Source organism: Corvus cornix, chromosome 27, assembly GCF_000738735.6.
Source record: "Corvus cornix cornix isolate S_Up_H32 chromosome 27, ASM73873v5, whole genome shotgun sequence".
Lineage (NCBI taxonomy): Eukaryota > Metazoa > Chordata > Aves > Passeriformes > Corvidae > Corvus > Corvus cornix.
The window spans coordinates 1,556,350-1,576,427 of NC_046355.1; the positions used below are offsets into that span (position 1 = coordinate 1,556,350).

At 48.0% G+C, this 20,078-nt stretch overlaps 2 protein-coding genes across 4 annotated transcripts; one reads left to right on the forward strand and one right to left on the reverse strand.

Annotated features, from left to right (window-relative positions):
- Positions 1-142: 142 nt before the first annotated feature.
- LOC104697831 (G protein-activated inward rectifier potassium channel 1-like) lies at positions 143-11,414 on the forward strand. 2 transcript variants are annotated; one of them, XM_039565675.1, is made up of 3 exons: positions 143-1,049; positions 7,213-7,429; positions 7,594-9,292. In XM_039565675.1, the coding sequence occupies exons 1-3, from the start codon at positions 399-401 to the stop codon at positions 7,650-7,652; spliced, it is 927 nt and encodes a 308-aa protein (XP_039421609.1). In that variant the 5' UTR covers positions 143-398; the 3' UTR covers positions 7,653-9,292. The 2 variants fall into 2 exon arrangements, with proteins under 2 accessions (XP_039421609.1, XP_010411180.2); XM_010412878.2 differs by lacking the exon at positions 7,594-9,292 and adding an exon at positions 9,299-11,414 and having other exon boundaries at positions 150-1,049.
- LOC104697783 (acrosin-like) lies at positions 11,153-18,562 on the reverse strand. Of its 2 annotated transcripts, XM_010412821.4 has the most exons (5): positions 15,128-18,562; positions 14,747-14,968; positions 14,130-14,395; positions 13,723-13,868; positions 11,153-13,271 (listed from the first exon to the last, which is right to left on the reverse strand). In XM_010412821.4, exons 1-5 carry the CDS (start codon positions 15,196-15,198, stop codon positions 12,696-12,698), a joined length of 1,281 nt encoding a protein of 426 aa, XP_010411123.1. In that variant the 5' UTR covers positions 15,199-18,562; the 3' UTR covers positions 11,153-12,695. The 2 variants fall into 2 exon arrangements, with proteins under 2 accessions (XP_010411123.1, XP_019149410.1); XM_019293865.3 differs by lacking the exon at positions 14,747-14,968.
- Between the last annotated feature and the right edge of the window lie 1,516 nt (positions 18,563-20,078).

Here is a 20,078-nt window from a genome sequence, read left to right on the forward strand (position 1 = left end):
TACACCGGCCCCGGTACCCGGCGCGCCCCGCCCCGGTACCCGGCGTTACACCCGCCCCGGTACCCGGCGTTACACCCGCCCCGGTACCCGGCGCGCCCCGCCCCGGCCCACTCACCCCGCCCCAGCTCGGCTCGGCTCGCCCCGCCCCACCCGCCTCACTCCGCCGGGTCCTTGCTGTGTGCCCCCCTCAAGCCGCGGCTTCTCCGGCCGTTCCCCTGCCCTGCTGGCGAGCGGGCAGCGCTGGCAGCGCCGCGCTCCGGCTCCGCGGGCATCCGGGCACGCCCCGTGTTCTGGGGGCCGCGTCCGGCGGCTGCTGCGCGCAGGCAGCGAGGTGCGGTCACCCCGCCCGCCCCGCCGCATCCTCAGCCTGCCCGCGGAGCACCTCGGCAGCCGGCAGCATGTCAGCCGTGCGCAGGAAGTTTGGGGACGAGTACCAGGCCGTGGGCCTCGCTCGCTGCAGCGCCCGCAGAGAGCGGCAGCGCTTCGTGGACAAGAACGGGCGCTGCAACGTGCAGCACGGGAACCTGGGCGGCGAGAGCAGCCGCTACCTCTCCGACCTCTTCACCACGCTGGTGGACCTCAAGTGGCGCTGGAACCTGCTCATCTTCCTGCTGACCTACACGGTCGCCTGGCTGGTCATGGCCTCGATGTGGTGGGGCATCGCCTACCTGCGGGGTGACCTGCACCAGGCGCACGGCGACGCGTACAGCCCGTGCGTGGCCAACGTGTACAACTTCCCCTCCGCCTTCCTCTTCTTCATAGAGACCGAGGCCACCATTGGTTACGGGCACCGCTACATTACGGAGCGCTGTCCTGAGGGCATCGTGCTTTTCCTCTTCCAGTCGCTGCTGGGCTCCGTTGTCGATGCGTTCCTCATCGGCTGCATGTTCATCAAGATGTCCCAGCCCAAGAAGCGAGCTGAGACCCTCATGTTCAGCCGTGCCGCGGTCATCTCGCAGCGGGATGCCAAGCTCTGCCTCATGTTTCGTGTCGGCAACCTCCGCAACAGCCACATGGTGTCTGCCCAGATCCGCTGCAAGCTGATCAAGGTAAGGCCTGCCACGACAGTGGGTGGCATAGGGCACCTGAGTGGCAGTGGGCGATATGGGCAGGTGCAGGGATGTGCACACAGGGCAGGTAGCGTGAGGCTTCCCCTGTGCAGCCCCTGCTGCTGTTGCCTGCTGGCAGCTCTGCCCTGCCCCAGGGACAGCTGTTCGGTCCCGTGGCATGCGGGTGAGAGGGTGTGACTGGGGTGGTATGAAGGACTAGGGAAGAATTTGGTGTAGCTGTCCATGTAGGAGCCGTGAAAGAGCCAAGCAGGCATAGGGGAAAACTGTCTCATCAGAGACCTCCCAGGGGCATTTCAGTGGATTTGGTCAGGATGGATGGATGTGTCAGGATGCAGGATAGCTGCAAGGAAGGGTACTAAGGCATGCTGCTTAGCAGATGATGGCTGGGAATAAGGAATTGATTTGTGGTGATATTAAACTAGGATAAAAATCAACCTTGACCTCTTCTTCCCCTTGGGGAAACTTGGTGAGCTTTAACTTGCAGTTCCTTATCCCAGTGTTCCAGCTAGTGACCGCACAGCATTTCAGAGGAACTGTATAGGTGCTTTAGTGGAAACACCTTTGATTGTCACCAGTATCTGTTTATTAATCACTGGCAATGGTCAGTATAATTCAGAATGCAAGAAAACTGGAATTCAAAGGAGATCATAACAACCAAAAAAATAAAATTATGAGGACAGAAGAATTTTGCAGGCACGAAAGTCCAGAAGATAAATTGGGCTGGAGTAAAATGGAAGAAAAGCACTGTATGGCATGCTGAGACTCAGCAATGTAGCATCTCACAGCAGCTCTGTCTTGTCACGGGAGCACACTTGGTGGGGAGCTCTGTCCGAAGCTCCTCAACTGTCAGAAGCTGGGTCCCAGTGATGACATTAATTTCAGGCTATCATATTTGAGTGTTATAAATGTTCTGTACTCTGTCTGGTAAACCTCTCTTTGGAGCAACTGGCCTTTTAATAATCTGCATAAACAAGCATGAAGCAGTAGGTGACGGGGCAGTGGTAAATATGAAAGGCTGTTTTCCTTCTGTTCTGTGCCAAATGCTAGACTGAGCTGTTAATTTTTCTTGCTACAGAATACCACTTAAAATGGAGAATCTGCTAAGATTTAAAAATAAGTTGGAGATATGTATAGGAACAAGCTGTAATGAGTTACATTGGAGCAATTTTGGTAGGAATTGGAAAGCCTGCTGAACCATGTTTTTTGTTGCTCTCTAGCAGAAAGCCCCTCTAAAGTATTTAATTCCATCATTTAAAATGGAATGCAGGTCAAAGTGGAATAAAAGTGGTATCACATTGTGTTTTTACAGAGAGGGTAACTCATTTTCTTTTGAAATAAGACACTGAGTATACAACCTGATGTCCTTTCTGCTGACAATTCTATTGCTACACAATGCTGGTGTGCAGATGACTGGGACAGAAAACTCAAGGACATTTGATGGACCTGCATGACCACTGTGTCTTAGGATAGCTGTTTTGTAGGCCAGATGATGAATCACTGAGTAGTTCTTGGTTTGTTTTTTTTTTTTTGTATGATCATCATGCCCATGTGTTATCTTCAAGTTGCTTTGTGACCTTTGGCAAATACAAGCTATGAAGAGAAGAAGATTTAAAATTGAATGTGCAGTAGCTGCCCCCTCAGTCAGCATGGTATTAGTTCCCATGTCTTTCTGTAAATCCTCGTCACTGAACTGGACACACCTTTCTAGTAGCTGGTGGTGGCTGTTCAGATCGCCCTTGAATTTACATCAGATGCTTTGAGGTAGCTTTGTGTGTCCTGTAAACTTGTGGTGAATATGCCAGAATTCACTTGCTATCCTCAGCAAATTCTGCCTTTTTGTGATTAGAGCTCTGTCCCCTGTACTTCCCTGCAGTGCTGCTAACAGCTGATCTTGCCACACTTCTGCTGCACCTGATTAGGTAGCTAGAATTTTCTTTTGTGCTGGTGTCACAGTGAAGGAATATGAAGGAACACATCACATTTTCGTACTTGAGATAGGAGATACATTTAGTAGTGAATGTAGTGTTTTGCTCAGACCAGTGGAGCTCTGAGGATTTACCTTTGTAAGGAAAGTACACTAATCTCAGTCTGTCTGAATGGCAATTACTGACAGTGTGATACCTCCCCTAATACATTCAGTAGACTACAATGGTGCTGCCACACTGGGCTGGCTTTTCTTTGGGTCTAGGGACTGTGCTGCAGCATGGCATATTGATACCATGCAAAAGTCTGAGGCCCTTTTTTGACTGAGTTGTGGAGAGTTTGGAAAACAGGTACAAGACTAATTCTGTGTGTTTCAGCAAAAACTTTTCCAGAAACCCACATATTTCTAAGTTACATTGAGTGCTACAGAAGCTGGAAAAAGCAAAATCCTGGGGTAAGAAATAGAAAAAAGCTATTTGGAACTAGCTGCTGAAAATGTGCAGTTTCAGGTCCTGGATTTTTAAACGTCACAGTGAACTGTATTTTTCTGCCTGTTGATTCCTGGACCTTACTAGTGTGCTGATATCACTAGTATTGGTGTGTAGTCATCTACATAGTGTTTCAGCTAGTAGTGTAGGACATTTTGATTCAGAAAGTTGAGGAATGTAAAATCATCATAGCCTGTTTTCAACATGTGCTAACAATAGTTTTAAAAATACAGTTGTGAAGCATGATAGCCATAGAGGCAGTGAGCTTTGGGTTAGAACCAGCAGGCACCTATTCTTTAGGCTGTACTTACTAACAGCTTTAAATAAACTGAAAGCAAACAATTGTGACAGAAGGTTGGCAGATGGCAGGTGACAGGCATTGGAAATAAGTAAGAAGACCCATTATACTGTGATTTCAATAAATTGATAAGCAGGGCAGAAAGTGCAAAAAAATACATTTTTTAATATTACAGAAGTGTTCCGATTGGAAGGAACTTCAGGAAGTCTTTGGTCCAACCTTCTGCTGAAAGTGTGGTGAGCTAAGAGATCAAACCAAGTTACTTTGGGCTTTTTCCAATATAATTTTGGAAACCTCTAAGAAAAAAGAATGCACAGCCTTGCTGGGCAAGCTTTTCTTCTGCTTGACTGTCATGATGAAAATGTTTTTCTTCAACCCAGTCCAAACTTCCCTTGTTTTATCTTACACCTGTTGTCTCTCTTGTTACTGCTGGGTACCTCTGTGAAAAGCCTGGCTTTGTCTTCTTGATCACCTTCCTCTCAGATTTTGGAATGTTTCTGTTAGATCCCCCTCTATGCCTTCTCTTCTCTGGTCTGAACAAGCCCAGCTCACACAGGTCATATTTACAGCATGGGGAAACTAAACTGCATTAAAAAGTAGCACTGATCCTAGGAATTATCTACAGTAGAGCTCCAGGTACAGGGTCACAACCAAAAAGCTCCACACAAATCTTTTGCAATGGTATCAAAGTAACAAGATCATGTTATTCCAGTAATATAAAATACAATAACTCTTCTTGCAAGCTGGGCAGTTCAGCATTTTTTAGATTCGTTTCTCTACAACATGCTACAATATTAAGCTCGATGGTGCTGCATCTTTTGCATCCCACTTTTTCTGCTCCAGTGCTTAATTAGTTCACCTGGATATCAAAACATAATTATGTGAGTTCTCTAATGAGTGAACTGACAGAGGGTTAATAATCATAAAACTGCATCATGTCCGCTTAAAGAGAGATGCATAAACAACAGGGTTTAGAAAAGCAAAGAGAATGAATAAAGGATAGGAGGGAAGATCTGAAGGTCATGATGTGCTTGTTCAGACACTGAAACAGACTAAGTGCAGTGGAAGTCTGCCTTGTAATAAAAACCAAAACATCCAGTGGCAGAAAGTTAAAGACACAGAAGTCTTTTTTTTCTTTTTCCTTAGCTGTGAAAAAATTTACCTTTGGAGAAATTCTTTGAGACCTTTAGATTATCCATCTCTGACCACATTTAAATTGCAAGCCAGGGCATTTCTAAGTAATTGTGCCCTTGTTCAACATGTATTAATCTGCAAAATTTGCTTGTCTTTGTGTTATGTGGATGGTCAAAATAAAGAATCACAAGTGTTCCTTCCAGACTTACTGTTGGCAGTTTGTAGTCTTCTGCCTTATTTTGTGATCCTTTGAGTAAAGATGTAAAACAAAGGTCACTGGCTAGGAACCTGGATGTATTGGGGCTATTAAGCTCTCTTCATTCAGGTTAACATCTTTTTATTCAACAAACAAGTTTTTTTCAAGAATCCTCCATGCCCTGCATAAATCAATCCTGTATGTAAGATACTGAATACCTCAAACACAACCTTCTGCTTTCTCCCAGATCTGTTACCTCTAATCACCCTCGCTGGGTTTGTTTATTATTGAACGGATTTGATCGAAGACTCTTCCACAAAGAAAAATGGTTTGTAGATCAAACAGTTCTTAAGTCAGTCAGGCAGCAGTTTGTGCAAATATGCACATTTTTGTCAGGTAAATGTATTTGATAAGACTTCGGGACAATTTGAGATTTAGATGTTGGTTCATACAGCTCATGTTGAGGCTCGTTACCTTGGAGCAAGGCTCATACACGGCCAATCAATTTGTGCACCCACTGCAGGAACAGTAGCCAGGCAACAAAAGCAGTGGCGTAGTCTGCAGCTTGCCTCAGGAAAAGAGAAAAGATGTTTTTGCAGTAGGTTGCTTACCCCTTTGCATATAACAGAGACTGTCACCACTGGTATGCAGCAGTAGTTTTGATGGCTTTTATTTCATAGCCTTTTTACATTTCAAATCATAAATAATTTGTGAAAATGCTTTCACACGCAATCAGCTGATGTTTTCTCTGTCTTCATCAATACTGGAGAAATTGATTCTTGTCCTCTTGTGCAGGGGAGAGCTTTGTTACTTACATAGGAAGAATGTTTTTTCCTCAACGGCAAAACAAACACATAGCACATAAATGAAATAATGCATTGTATTTAATAAGGAGCTGTACTCCAGCAGCTACCTAGCTGGTTATGTAATCTCCAGTAAATACCAGGCAGTTATAAAGTCAGCATTTTTAGGATACACGTGAAGAGGAGAGACAAAATGAAGATACACGAGTTGCTTGGGGATTTTCTTTAAAGACAGAAGCTTTCTTAAAAGAATACTAGTCAGATCTAAGTTGATGGCAAAGCTGCTGCCTTTGGCTTGCTCTCAATGAATGATGTTTCCAAGCAGTGGAACCAATACATTTGTCAATACAAATGCAATACAATTAAAACTATTTATTTATTCATTTACGATAATATAATTTACAATAATATTTATTTATAATCAATAGTCAGCTTCTTAAAGAGTGCTTTTTAATCAAACAATAAACAGAAAGGATTCTAAATAGGATTTATATCAGCTGTGCAAAGCTTCTAATTTTAATGGGCAATTTCCACCAGAGACCTTCAAAGCAATCAGGTGAGGAGCTGCCTGGCCAACTGATGTAACTTGTAGTTATACTTTGAATACCAGGAAAATTTGGAGGGAGCACTATGGGGTGGAGGGAAGTTATCATAGCTGTATTTTTATTGGACCCATGAAATGATGGAAAGAAAAATGAGGCACTTAGCTTAATAACAAGTTCATTATTAAGGTCAGTATCCAGTTGGTGGAATATGCAAGGGGTGATAGCATCATCAGTATCAATTCAGATGGTTTTGTGAAAATGTCACTTACCAGATGTACTGTGCAATTACTATGATGTTTACCTTTGAGTTAGTACATCACAGTGTCTGCCAAACAGAAGAGAGTAACATACAAAAATAATGAAACGTGAATTCAAACAACAGAACAAAATGTGCCCAGCTTGCAGATTTTGGTCTTGTTAACAGAGCTTTTGCCACAGGATATTCATGTTGAACATCCATTACAAGGCATGTAGTGTGGTACACGACATTTTTGTCAAAGTGTATAAATATATATATATGTGTCATAGTAGAGTTTGTAGGTGGTGATGAGATCTACTGGCATAATAAGAAAAGTCAAAATTGGTCTTGCAAGGTAGCCTCATAGTATTTAGCATTACTTTTATCTCCATCATGAAGCCCCCAGACCTAATACATGTAGCTGGTAATGTCACGGAGAAGGTGGGTTTAAACTTTATTGCACTGATTCCATGTTTTGCCTCACATGGTGATTACTCAATCATCTTTTTATCTTTAGTCCAGACAGACACCAGAGGGAGAATTTCTGCCGCTAGACCAGTGTGAATTGGATGTTGGATTTGGAACTGGAGCCGACCAGCTGTTTTTAGTTTCCCCTTTAACCATCTGTCATGAAATTAACTCAGAGAGCCCCTTCTTTTGTCTGTCACAAAGATCACTGAGAAGTGAGCAATTTGAAATAGTTGTCATCCTCGAAGGAATTGTTGAGACTACCGGTAAGACTTAGAATAATATGCATGCTCTAATTTTCAGTCTTTGTTTTCAGTGCTGATATTTTTAGCAAGGCAGCTGTTAGTCCTGGATGCTCCAGCATATCCTACCATATGCTGCAGAGCTTCAGTGGCTCTCACTGGCCAATAAAGTCCTCCCTTCCCCACAGGGCTCTGCATTGCCAATTCCCAAAGTGGCCAGCAAGAGATGCAGCCTGCCACTCTTTGACTATGGCACGTGGAACAACTCAACGCTCTCAGGAGGCTTCTGTTTTAAGGACAACCACTCTGAAATCAAAGTTGAACTTCAAAATTTCTGCAAAATTTCTTTCAGCATAGTTTGCACTGAATTGAATTCAGAATAAGAAATCCAGTTTTACAGTGCAAATACAGACCTCATAGTCACAAAAACTGTAGGCATAGGTGGTTATTGGCAAATATGAGAAGGCTTTTTAAAATTTTTTTAATTTGGGTATGGTGTTGTCCACATGGCAGCTGATTTTGTGCCCTTCTGTTTTGAGGACTCAATTCTTCTATGAATCCCGTGAAAATGGGTTCCAGTTGTATAAGGAGCTCTTCATCAACGATCCATGAGTACTGCTAAAGTCCAAATCAGTCAGTATGGTCATCAGCATTCTGATCTTCTTCTTCCTTCTTTTGAGGATTTGTTAAACTTTGGTTAACCAAAGAGCTTCCTTGGCCTTTCAGCAAGGTTAGCAGCTGCCTCCTTCCTGCCTTGGAAACACTGATGTCCCTTTGGTGCAGCCATGTGCAGTCATCTCACTGCCTGATTACTCTCCACTCACTGGCCCTAACCAAATACACAAACCTCTGGGGCAGAACACTCTTTCACACTGAGTGTGGCAGTCTTTAGATCCCTGCAGAGGCCTCATCTTACCCTGCAGCTGAACCATTTATTTTAGATAAGCATGTATTCATAACCTCCCCGAATGCAATTACCTGTCTGGATATTTGAAAGGAAACATTTTACACTTGAGAATCCATATAGCAGTAACCAGAGAGCAAATCAGAATTTGGGCTTACTGATTGCTAGTTCTGTCTCTGGACATTACCATGACAGGAAGTGTTAAAGTTCTGCTCACCTGGGATATTTGTATAAATTATTGTGAGTGCTGCTGTGGTGAGATGGTAACAGATTTGCTTGGTTAGAACACATTTTAGCTGTGAGTTCACACATGTAAATACTACCAGTGATGTATGTTTGCACTAAGTGGAACAAAATCTTCAATGAGTTTACAATGCCACCTGTGTCTTAGCATGAAAGACAGCTTCAGTGTCTCTGCACAGCTTTTGTCTTGACATACTGTTTGGAGAAAAAGTAACACAGCCTACAGAAGAAATGCAAGATTACGTTTTTTATTTAGTGTTGTCTCCCCCAACACCTGATCCTTGCCAAAGGATTCTGTAAGCCTCTGCCAAGCAATAGTTCTTTCTCCCAAGAAACAGTATCACTTACTCTCTCAACGCTGAATTGGGATTGTTCAGCCTGGAAAAGAGAAGCTTGGGATGACCTAATTGTAGGCTTCCAGTACTAGACACAGTGAAGAAAATTAATTCCATCCCAGCTGAAACCAGCACACAAGCTAATACTGTTCTAATTTTACATTTTGCTTTTGCTTGGTTGCAAGTCTGTAATATTTAATCCAGTATTTGCATAAAAATCTAGTCAGTCAATTAGAGGCACTCCACTGACTGTCAGAAGATTGTCTAGGAACAACTGCCCCATTTTATAATCTATAAAATTGTTGGCTTACTGGCAGCAATTGATTTTTATCTGCCAGCCTTACCATGTATTTTTTGTTCTATGTTCTGCTTGCTCACATTAGAATGCCATGCTCTTGTCCATTTCCATAGGAATGACGTGTCAAGCTAGGACCTCATACACAGAAGATGAAGTTCTTTGGGGTCACAGGTTCCTCCCAGTAATGTCTCTGGAAGATGGCTTTTTCCGTGTTGATTATTCTCAGTTTCATGCCACGTTTGAAGTCCCCACTCCTCCTTACAGTGTTAAAGAGCAAGAAGAAAACCTTGCCCAGTCATCTCTTTTGAATAGTCCTTTTGATAAGAAAACCAGAAGAGAACAGGTTTGTCCACTTGACTGTGTTGATACTACAGGAGAGAAGAACAAGCTTCCTGTTAAACTGCAGAAGATCAGCTTGAGAAAGGAAGGCCTTCCACAAAGAGCCCCGAGAATGAGTTCCAGTAACACAGAGAAGACTTCCAGTACTGGAGATCTCTTGAAAATTCAAGAAATGAGTCCCATCTATGATGGTGAAGACAGTGATGACAGGATGCAGCTAAAAGCCTTAAAAATAAAGGCCAAGGCTCTGACTCAGTCTACCAGTGATCTTGAGTCACAGAAGGATTTTCCAAGTATGGGCGCTCTAGAGGTGAAGTTGGAAGATAATTTTCCTGCCAAACTTTGAAAAATGAACTCTGATCACGTCTTTCAAGAGCTAGGAAACAGGAGTTGTTGCTGATAAACTGCATTTGAGACTGCTGCCCTGAAAGAGTTGTTCCACAGTAAAGTCATAACTTGGTTTTCCCACTTTCAGGAAGAATGATCCTTTTTGTATAATTGTTCTGTACAGATCTAATTTAGGTAGCATACTAGGACTTTGAGGTGCAGTGAGGTTACCCTTTCATGCCAAAGAGATTCCTGCCCTGATGATGTTTATCAGCATGCTCATTGCAAATCCACACTGTCTTCCATGTATGCAGAGGCTTCTTCACAAAGCCAGGATCAGATGCTTAGTCAGAGAGTGAAACATTCCGAGATGGAACCAAGAAGGGCGTAACATCAGCTGAAACACAGCTTTGTGCAGCTCAGATCCTGGACTGTTCCTGGTGTACAGAACAGCTGAACACAAGAAGAGTATGTGACACTGCTCAGCCATAGTTCAGTTCTCTCTCAGTGACCCCTTTGGAAAGTGGCCTTCCTGGTGCATCCTTCTTTCCCAGTGATTGTGGCATGCTCGCTCTGTGCTCCCAGTGTCTCATTCATGATCATTCAGGTGGAGGAAGCAGTGTGCAATAACCTTTGGGTCATTGGACTCACATGAGCTCTCATAAACATGATGATCATTTATCCTGTCCAGAATTAGACCTCAGCATTTGATTTGGTGGATCCCGTGTTGAATTTTAATGACTATATCACCACTCACTGTGAAGGAAACTTGAGATCGGTAGCTCAATTTAATGGTGTGTTTTATACTGCAACTAAATGAAATTTCAGTTTGGAGACATGGTAAGTAAATAAAAGCAAAGTGCTAAATAATGCTCTGTCATTACACATCTCAGAGTTTTACTAATTAATGGTAATGTCTTTGATGTTGCTGATTTTCATTTTGTTATATTTGCTTTCTCCATTTATATATGATTCTCAGTAATTTTGTAAATTTGATATTTATTGCTATTCAGCTCAATCCACCTCTGTCTGTGAGAGAGGCTTTTTCTTTCCTGGTTGTTAGTAAGTATAAACACACCTGGCTGTTTTGTGAACAGTGTTCAGTAGCTCAGCTTACAGGGTGTTCATCCCCAGAACACCAGTACCAGCAAAGCAGTCTCCAATAGAAGGATCAAATTCTGCTCTTGTGTGGACAAAATTCAGTCAAACTTAAAAGGGGTGGCAGTGGCCATATTGTTTGGCAATGCATTCCTTGATGGTAAAGTGATGTATCCAAGCTAGGAGTGGCTTGGCTTGCATAACTATTTCTTGCTTTTGATCTGTCTACGGTGTGAAACTGGAAAATGGCGTTTTGTGCAGCCATAAGATTTGCTGCTTGTCATTGTTTATTTGTTCTCAACATGAATTTCAACAATACATATGTGCTCAAATCTGTATTTTCATTTATCAACTGTATTTGTATGGAATATTTAGATGACAGCATGAAGTCTTACATGATGATGACTCTCCCTACTGTCCAGAACTGCCAAAATTATTACAAAATAAAATTCCAACCACCTTGGGTCTCAAGCATTCTTTACTCGAATGTGCATGGGTATGTTGACAGCAAAGCAGCTCCAGGAGATGAGGCACCATCCTTGGGCACACTCCCCCTCTGCTGTGGGACAGGAACTGGGGGGGCTTCCCCTGTTTGGGGGCTTCCCTCCCTTTGTGGGGGTGGGGCATGTACAGATGTAAATGACATTAACTAGATTAGATTATTAGATCAGCAAGGTGCTGCCCAGGGCAGTTTTAAGTCATTTTTTGCCTTTTTTTGGAGGTGAGTAAAAATGGGGGAGCCTGGGAGGGTGAGGGTGTCACTGGGAGCACCCCAGTGTCACTGGGACAGCGATGATGTGGAGGAGGAGTGGGTGGGGGGGAGCAGGTGGGTCATACAGGGCCCCTCCAAAAAAGGGAGGTTACAACCCAAAGCAGCATAAAAAGGGGTTAAAAAGCAAACTGCATTGTAAAAAATATAAAAGCCAGCTAGTCCTCTAAGACCCTTGAGACTAAACCAGCTGACCACCTCCAAGACAATAGAGAATAAACTGAAGGGAGTGCAGGGCTGTGCTACCTGTGTGTGAATATATCTTGATATTCACCTAATACATATTTTCTATTTTACTTTCTATTCATCTTCTTAGTGCCTGCTTTGTATTCTACTTTCTCATCTTTCCTGGTGTCAACTTTCTGGTCTTCTTTGTAATTTCTAGCTTCTAATCATTTTGTGTGTCTACTGAATGTGATTCTTGTGGCTTCTCTTCTTGCACTTTTCTGGCTCCCAGCGGGGCGCTGTGGGAGGAGAAGGTGCTGTTGGTTTCCCATTTTTCCCGCAGTCCAATTCTCCCTGATTCTTCTCTCCCCACTGGATATCAAGCTCCTTGCACAGTCCTTGGTGCAGACCTTGAGTCTTTCTAAAACCATGTCCCCTGAGTCATGAGAGAGTTCAGTTTCAAGTCCCACACCCAGGGATCCCACTGATGGGCAGCCTAAAACTGTTCCCAGCTGCTGTCCTCAAGAGCTGTAGCCCCTGTGACCTGTGTTCCCTTCTCCCATCACAGCTTCGTTTTGCTGGTGCCCGGCCAGGGACTCCTTGCCTTGCACAGGACATGCTAACAGTGACAATAGGCAACTTTATTTCCACAGCTAAATCAACTTCAGCATTTGTGTGCATGCAGAGGAGGAAGATGGGCAGGACAGAGGATGCCTTTGACCCTGAGGCTGTCTTTGGATCAGCAGGCACTGCCCCAGTAAGAAATGGTCACGGTGCACTGCAGCCTGCACTGGATCCTGTTCACCTGCTGCTCACGTCTTTTTTCCCATTAGGTCCTGCAGCATCTCGTGCACCCGCGTTAAGAAGTGCACCAGTACCTGGTATGGATGTGGAGCGGATGGAAGCTGGAGAGGTTGCGTTGGCATTGGCCTTGGCTGCTCAAAGGGGGTTGAGGTGAAGGCTGCCTCTGGCGTTGGCATGGCTGTTACAGTTGGGTGCTGATGTGGAGCGGGCGTAGAGCAGCCCAATTCTGTTGGTGTTGGCCCTGGATGCTGAGAGGGGCTTGAGGTGAAGGTTGGCTTTGGCATTGGAGTGGTTGTTACAACTGGCCGTGGATGTGGGGTGGGCGTAGAGCAGCCCAATTCTGTTGGTGTTGGCCCTGGCTGTTCGAAGGGGGCTGCGATGAAGCCTGGTTCTGGTGCTGGAGTGGCTGTTACAGATGGGCACAGGCCCGTCTGGACCAGGATCCAGTCGTAGAAGTGCTGAGTGGAGGTGTAGACTCCAGGCCGTTTTGCTCTGGCACAACCTTTTCCCCAGCTGGTCACTCCAACAAGCCAGAAGTAGCTGGCCCTGTTATCTTTGCACACCAGAGGCCCTCCACTGTCGCCCTGCAGCAGATGAAAGAGGATTAGGGTGCTGTTGGGTGGCTGCTGGCAGCACTAGAGGTTTGCTTCTCTCTTGCAGCTCCTGCCACAGGTGTGTTCTGAGCACAAAAGGGCTCTGCTCAGGTGCTGGAGTCTCCAGAACCTTAGCTGGGAACAGTTGGGTGTCTGTGAAGTAGTGCCCCCTCTTGTATCTGCACAGTGATCCTGGATGTGCAGAGCATGGATGATCCAGCATCTGGACCTGTGGCAGAGTGCCAGGCCTTGGGAACACGGGCACTGGGCACGGACCCACAGATACGGGGAAGGGGAAGGAAGGAAACTCCACCAGTGGAGGGAACCCAGGGCTGGAAAAGTGATTTTCCAGGCAAAGCACATGCTGGCCTATGCCTGCATGGTGGTGATGGGGTACTGGGGGGTACAGCTGGGGGCTGGCTGACCCACAGCACACTCGTACCTGGCAGGTGTCGATGCCACCCCGTGGGTAGCCAGCACACAGGTTGTGGGTGTGGATGGTCCCAGCATACCACTGGCTGCTGTTAACGAGCTGGATATCAAGGAGACGGACCTTGGCTTCCTGCAGGACATCACTTGGTCCCTGAGCTGTGAGCACAGGAAGGAATGAGCTTGCTGCTGGTTCTACTCCCTGGTCTGGGGGTGAAGTCCTTCCCTAAGGCTTTGCCCCTGGAGCAGCTGTTGAAGTGCCATGTCCTTTCTGTCTGGCTTTGGGGAGCGGGCCAGGCCCATCTCTCCAGAGGCATACATCCTACAGCCTGACTTTGGTCTCTGCTGTCAGGAAGCCCAACCCATTTCTCCGGTGTGCTCAGCTTGCCTGCAGGGCACAGGTCCCTTTTGGGAACTCACCTTTTGCACTGGCAGAACCCCAGCCAGCAATGTAGCAGGTTTTCAGCTCTGACACAGTAAGCGAGGCATTGGGCACACAGGCAAGCTGGACGTATTCACTGCACTCCGCGGGCTGGTCCAATTCCAGCAGGGCGATGTCGTTCTGCTGTGAAGCAGCAGCGTAGTGTTGGTGAGTCAGGAGCCGCTTCACGTGGCGCACCTGCGCGCCGGGGCCCAGGTGAGTCAGCCGGGTGGCCCCGATCAGCACTCGCCACATGGTGACATTCCTGGAAGGCAGAGAGAGGGGTGAGAGGGAGCAGAGCCCTGGGCCGTGGCAGCTCAGCACCCCCCTGCCTTCTGCTTCCCGAGGCAGAGGGGAAAGCAGAGCAGCAGAGGGGAAAGCAGAGCAGCAGAGAGTGTGACTGCCCTAGCATGCCTGAGGCTCTGGGAATGCCACGCTGGAGGCTGCTGGGCAGCAGTGGCACAAGCCCAGCCTTCCGAGCAGGCCCTCAGTTGGGCTCTGCAGGGCCGAGGCACTGGGCACAATGCAGGGAAACAGGATGGGAGCAGTATGTGGTGCTGCAGCCTGGGCAACTGTTTGAGTTGTGGGGATGTCCTCATCACTTGCTCCTCCTCACCTGACCCGGATGAAGCAGTGGGCTGCTGTAAGGACCCACCGTGGGCTGATGAGGGACCCTCCGCACGTATGCCCGGTGCCTATTTTCCTGGGATCCTGGATGCTGACAATCCAGGGCCAGGCCCCTGGCTGGGCACCTGTGGCACCCACGACGTGTGGCATGCTGTAGTCAGAAGCTATGGAGTCATAGTCAGAAGCCATGGGCCGGAGCCCGCAGGTCCCTCTGTAAGCAGAAGGTCATTGGTGCCCTGCCCACGGGCTGCTGCTGCTCACGCTGTGCCTTTGTCCCAGCACCTGGGGCAAGGAGGCTCCACAAGGGGTTTGGGAAGACATGGGGTGTGGCAACGGGGGACAAGCACCCTCCCAGAGCCCGGGGCCGTACCTGCAGGTGTCCCAGGTGCCATGTGCAGGCATGTACGCAGCCAGCAGGATGAAGAGGTACAGCAGATTCATCACTGCCTGTGGCGTGTGTAAGCTTCAAGAAACAAAAGCTTGTCTCTTCCAGTGCAGCCACTGACCCAAGTGCCTGCAGCAGCTGCAGGGCCCATGGCACCCATGACCACGGGGCTGATGTCACAGAGTGGCTGGTTCCAGGTTCTGGGCACGGTGCCCTCAGAGGGCAGGGAAAGGCCACAGCCTCAGAGAACCACAGAATGGTTTGGGTTGGAAGGGACCTTGAAGATCCCTTCAAGGCAAGGCAAGGGAGTCCCGTGCCTGGCACCTGCAAAACAATGCCCTGGGCAGACAAATCTGGCACAAAGGGAGAGGGTCTCTCCAAAGGGAGTGTTTGGTCAGAGAGGGTGCTCAGAGCCACCACAGGATGGTGAAAACTGGCACATCAAGGCTAGGAAGAGGACAGGAAGGAACAATGCCACATGCCAACAACTTGGGGGGATGTGTTAAGGCAAATGAGCCTTAGCCAGTGGAACAAACCTGGGAAACTCCTGAGTGTTGCAACAGAAATTGCTGACTGTGTCAGAGTGTGTGAGAAGCTGACAGCAGTTTCAATGCCATAGGGAAGCCCTTGTGAGCCTCTTTATACATCTTCCATGTTTGGAGCAGGGTGAGTACTGCAAATGCCTCAGCACTGCCTCTCGTTTTGGAGGCTGGTGCTGGAGGTCGTGGCTGCAGAGCACGAGGGGCCGAGATGGAGAATGTTCATGCACTCACTGCTGCGATTTAGGAATGGTATTCCCCAATCCAGCGTTCCCACCGGAACACTGCAAACCACATGCTGCTCACTCCCCTCTCCCCTTCCCCTCCCTTCTGCAGTGACCTTGAGAGGAGAATTAGAGGCACAAAAGGTAAAGATCATGGGTTGAGACAAGAACAATACACTGGAAACAGCAATTAAATAAGAAAATGAACAGTATCAGCACCAATATTAATAATGGAGTGTACAGGGGAGTGGAACAATTCACATGCAACCATCCAGCCCCTAGAGCCTGGCAATACCTGACCAGGCCACCAGCATGTGACCCAGAGGGGACTTCTTCCCCTGTCCCTGGAAAGGGATGTGAGGTGGTACAGAATAACCTCCAGGTCCTGGCCATGCCCCATCCTGGCCAGAACCAGGACATTCACCTTCATCATCTGCAGCACAGCTTTGGGGTCTGTGCCAGAGCCACTGGATCCCTGCATGCCAGGGAGGGCAGTCAGCAGAGATTAGCAGACTTCAGAAGCTCCTCAGCTCTCACTCTGGCCCCTGGTTTTCCTCATTTTATGGAGTGGAAGAACACATGTCCAACTCCTCCCAGTGTCTTCTTCACTGGAAATCCTCTGTGCTTTGGGGCCTTTTCTGACATCCTGCTGCATCTGGGAGAAGCAGTGGGAAAACCCAAAGCTTTGGGTGAAGGTCCTTCCTACACCACCTTACCTGAAGTGCACCCAGGAAGGCTGGGCTGTGGCATATTCCTGACCTAGGCTCTCCAGAGGGAGATCTGCTGTCTCCCCATAGGCCACAGAGGCTTTTAATATGAGATGAACTCCACTTTGCCTCCCCAAGCTCAGGTTCCACAGCCTCTGACTCTGGGAAATGCTGTGCTCTCCTGTCCACCCCGCTTCACTCGCCTGGAGAGGGTCAATGGCTGATGTGGCGGCACCTCCTGCAGAAGGGGAGTAGTGAAGGTGCTACCCTTGCAGCTGAAAAGAAGGTTCATTTTGCCATGGGATCCCAGAAGGTCATCAAGCACATCATCAGTGGAGTCCAAAAAAAATAAAAATTAAAGGTGTTGACACAGGTGCACTCACCAAGCACGTGCAGGCAGTCTAGAGAGAACTGCCTGGGCTTGATTTGCGAGTAAGAGCCAGAAATGGGTTCACTTAGCCAGAAATGAGATCTCTCTCTGCAGCGAGCCAGCTGCTTGCCATTCCCTTAGGCCCTGGCCACAAGCAGCATTGAATCTGTGAGCTCTCACCCCGCAGTCTCTCAGGATCCCTGGGTAACCCCAAAAAGACTGCTTCAGTATCAGGGGCTGCAAGAGGCCTCCAAACAAGCAGCTAGGGGATTAGGTGAGGGGAGGAACTGAAAAAAAAATGCATATGATTTTCCCTGGATTTGTGAAAGAAAACAAGAAAGAAATATAGGACCCCAAAAAACAAAGCCACTTGATGGGAGAGGCAGGTGAGCATCTGTGGTTCAGGAATTTCAGAGTGCACTCAGCTGCAGCTTGCAGCCAAGGATCCTGAAACATTCCAGCAGCCAGCACTGCCACCTGATCCCAGTGTCCCCCACCCTCTGCCCCATGCATTTACACAGGACCAAAGCCCCAGCGGTCCTTGAAAGGAAAACACCCAACTGTACACACATGGTACCCTGCTCCTGGGTTCTGCAGCCTGGGGAGAAAGACAAATCCCCTCACTAGAAAACGAAGCAGGTCTGAGCTGGGCTTTCTCAAGGCACACTAAAGGCAGAGGCAGGTTTGGGAAATGGCACCTGAGCCGCAAGGGAATCAGAGAGGGATTCTCAACTTCAGAGGCACCGGTGAGCGCAGCCTCTCCTGACACCAGCTGGGCCTCCAGCCCCTGAGATGCCTCGTGCCTCCAAACAGAGGTGCCAGAGCATCTGATCTGCACTGACCAGGCCTGTCCCACGTCCCACTGACCACTGCAGCGCCCCAGCCCTCCCCTGCTCCAGCCAGCCCGTGTACAGGCTGTTCCCATCTCCACCTCCACGCTACAGGGGGATCAAACGCCGCTGATCACACCCACTGCTACTTCTGAGCTGACGGGAGAGGAAGATTTCCTCATTTGCTGTTGCGGCCAGTGGCACCTCTCCAGAACAGGTTTTGTCTCCTGCTCGGTGGCCCTCTGCACCGGCCAGGCTGGCTCCGTGCTGCTGGGCCTCTCCCAGTCCCTCAGAGCAAGGCTCCAGCCGCGTCTTCAGAACACCCCCAACTCCCCCAAACAGCCCGGCGCTCCTGCGGCAGTTTGGGTGGGCAATGTCAAACTCACACCAAGGACTCGCTTTGCCCAATCACCCGAGATGGGAGAACCACGCGGCCTGACCACGCAGAGCCCCAGGGACGGCAACTGCTCTGCCTAACGCAGGCGGGGGACCGTGGGCTGGGGAGAGAAGAGGGCGCGGAGAGCAGGAAATTTCCAGCGCTTTGGGTCCCGAGCCGCCCTGCCAAACACGTGTGGAGCCCCGGGGCCGAGAACTCTCCCCACCCTGGTACCTCCCTTCTCAACCCGCCCCAAAACAACTCCCACGGTTCGCCCGTGGGAACCGGAGCTCCCCGGCCGGGGGCCGCCATCGTGCGCGCCGCCCGCATCGAAGGTCCCCACCACCATAGCGACGAGGGCTGCCCGCTCAGCGCCTGACTAGAACGGTCTTGGGGATCATCGTGCGCGCCGCCTGCATGGAAGGTCCCCGTCACCACAGCGACGGGGGCTGCCCGCGCAGCGCCTGACTAGAACGGCCCACGCCGCCCCGGCCTCGCTCCCCCCCGGCCTCGTCTCCCCCCCAGCCTTGGCCTCGCTCCTTTGTGCGCAGGGAGGGTCCCCCCAGGGAGGAGAGGGGCCCTGGTGCCAGCCTGGGGTGCCCGGTGACCAAGGGCAGTGAAACATAGATTTAGAGGAAACATAAAGGTTTTAGTCATAGGCTTGGGATTTCAGTTGTAGGCTTGGGCCCAGTAAGAGTTAATTAAAATAGGAGAGCTGGACCTGAAATAGGGTTTTAGATGTTAGTAACTGATTATCAAATAACTGATGATCTGTCATTTGCATGTTTGCTTAGCTGTGCTTAGAACGAGGAATAGAAACTTTGATAAGTTGGTGTAGGGAACAAGGACAATTACCAATTCCCTCCCTTGATGGGAACCCATCCAAAAGTCACGCAAGAAGAAACTTAGAGGTCACTAAAGTAATTAGGATTGTTAAAGTTCAGAGAAGCAAAAAGGTCAAAGTGAGGAAGATGAGTTACTTCATCTTTTTTGGGACCACTGACCCAATTCAAGACCACTGACTCCATTCAGATCACACACTATGCATGCTTAATGACATTTAAGCTCATTTCCATATGAAGCAGAGAATGGGAGGTGTTAATGTTATGAATATGCATTTGTATTGTGGATATTCATAATATTTGGGAATAAAAGGTACTGTGTTTGCTTGGATCGGGGCCCTGTGTCTTAGGGAGCTATCCCAAGCAGTGCCCGGTGCCAAATAAAACATGCACTTTCTAAACTGTTAGAGAGTTTTTGTCCATCTCAGTTGGATACCAATATTAGATCGATATTCATACCTTGGTAAATCAGCAGGGCCGAGCTCTCCCTGGGCTGTGTCTGGCCTCAGGCAGGCTGAGCAGCTTTCTGACCATGGAAGTGCTGCAGCCTAAAGGGAGCAATCAGGATACAAAGTCTGTTTTGTTAAGGCAGTCAGGAGCCTTCTTTGTCGCTTACCCTTTGATTTGTGTCTAAATCTTGCAGTGGTTTTGATGAGGCATCAACATGAAGTGCAGAAAGCAGACCTGCCTCCATAAAGCTGCAGCTTCCCCCCAGCTCCGAGGGAGCAGACCAAACCTCTGGTGGGAGCAGTTTTATTATGGTGCTTCATCACCTGGACCCTCTGCAGGCTGGGGAAAATCTTAATCCTTGGCTTGGCATATCGATACAACAATCACAATATAGCAGCGTTTTCTGTTATGTGCTGGATGGTCTTTGTTGGTCTCTTCTTTGTCTTCTGGTTTCTGCAGAATGTCCTTGTGGCCTATAAATTCTGCATCCCTTGTGTCCAATTTCAGCAATACATCTCTCTCTCCAGACTGTGCTCATCGAGGCATATAAGGGTTAGTTTAGCAAAACTTTAAAATGTCAGTAATTTTCCCAAACTCT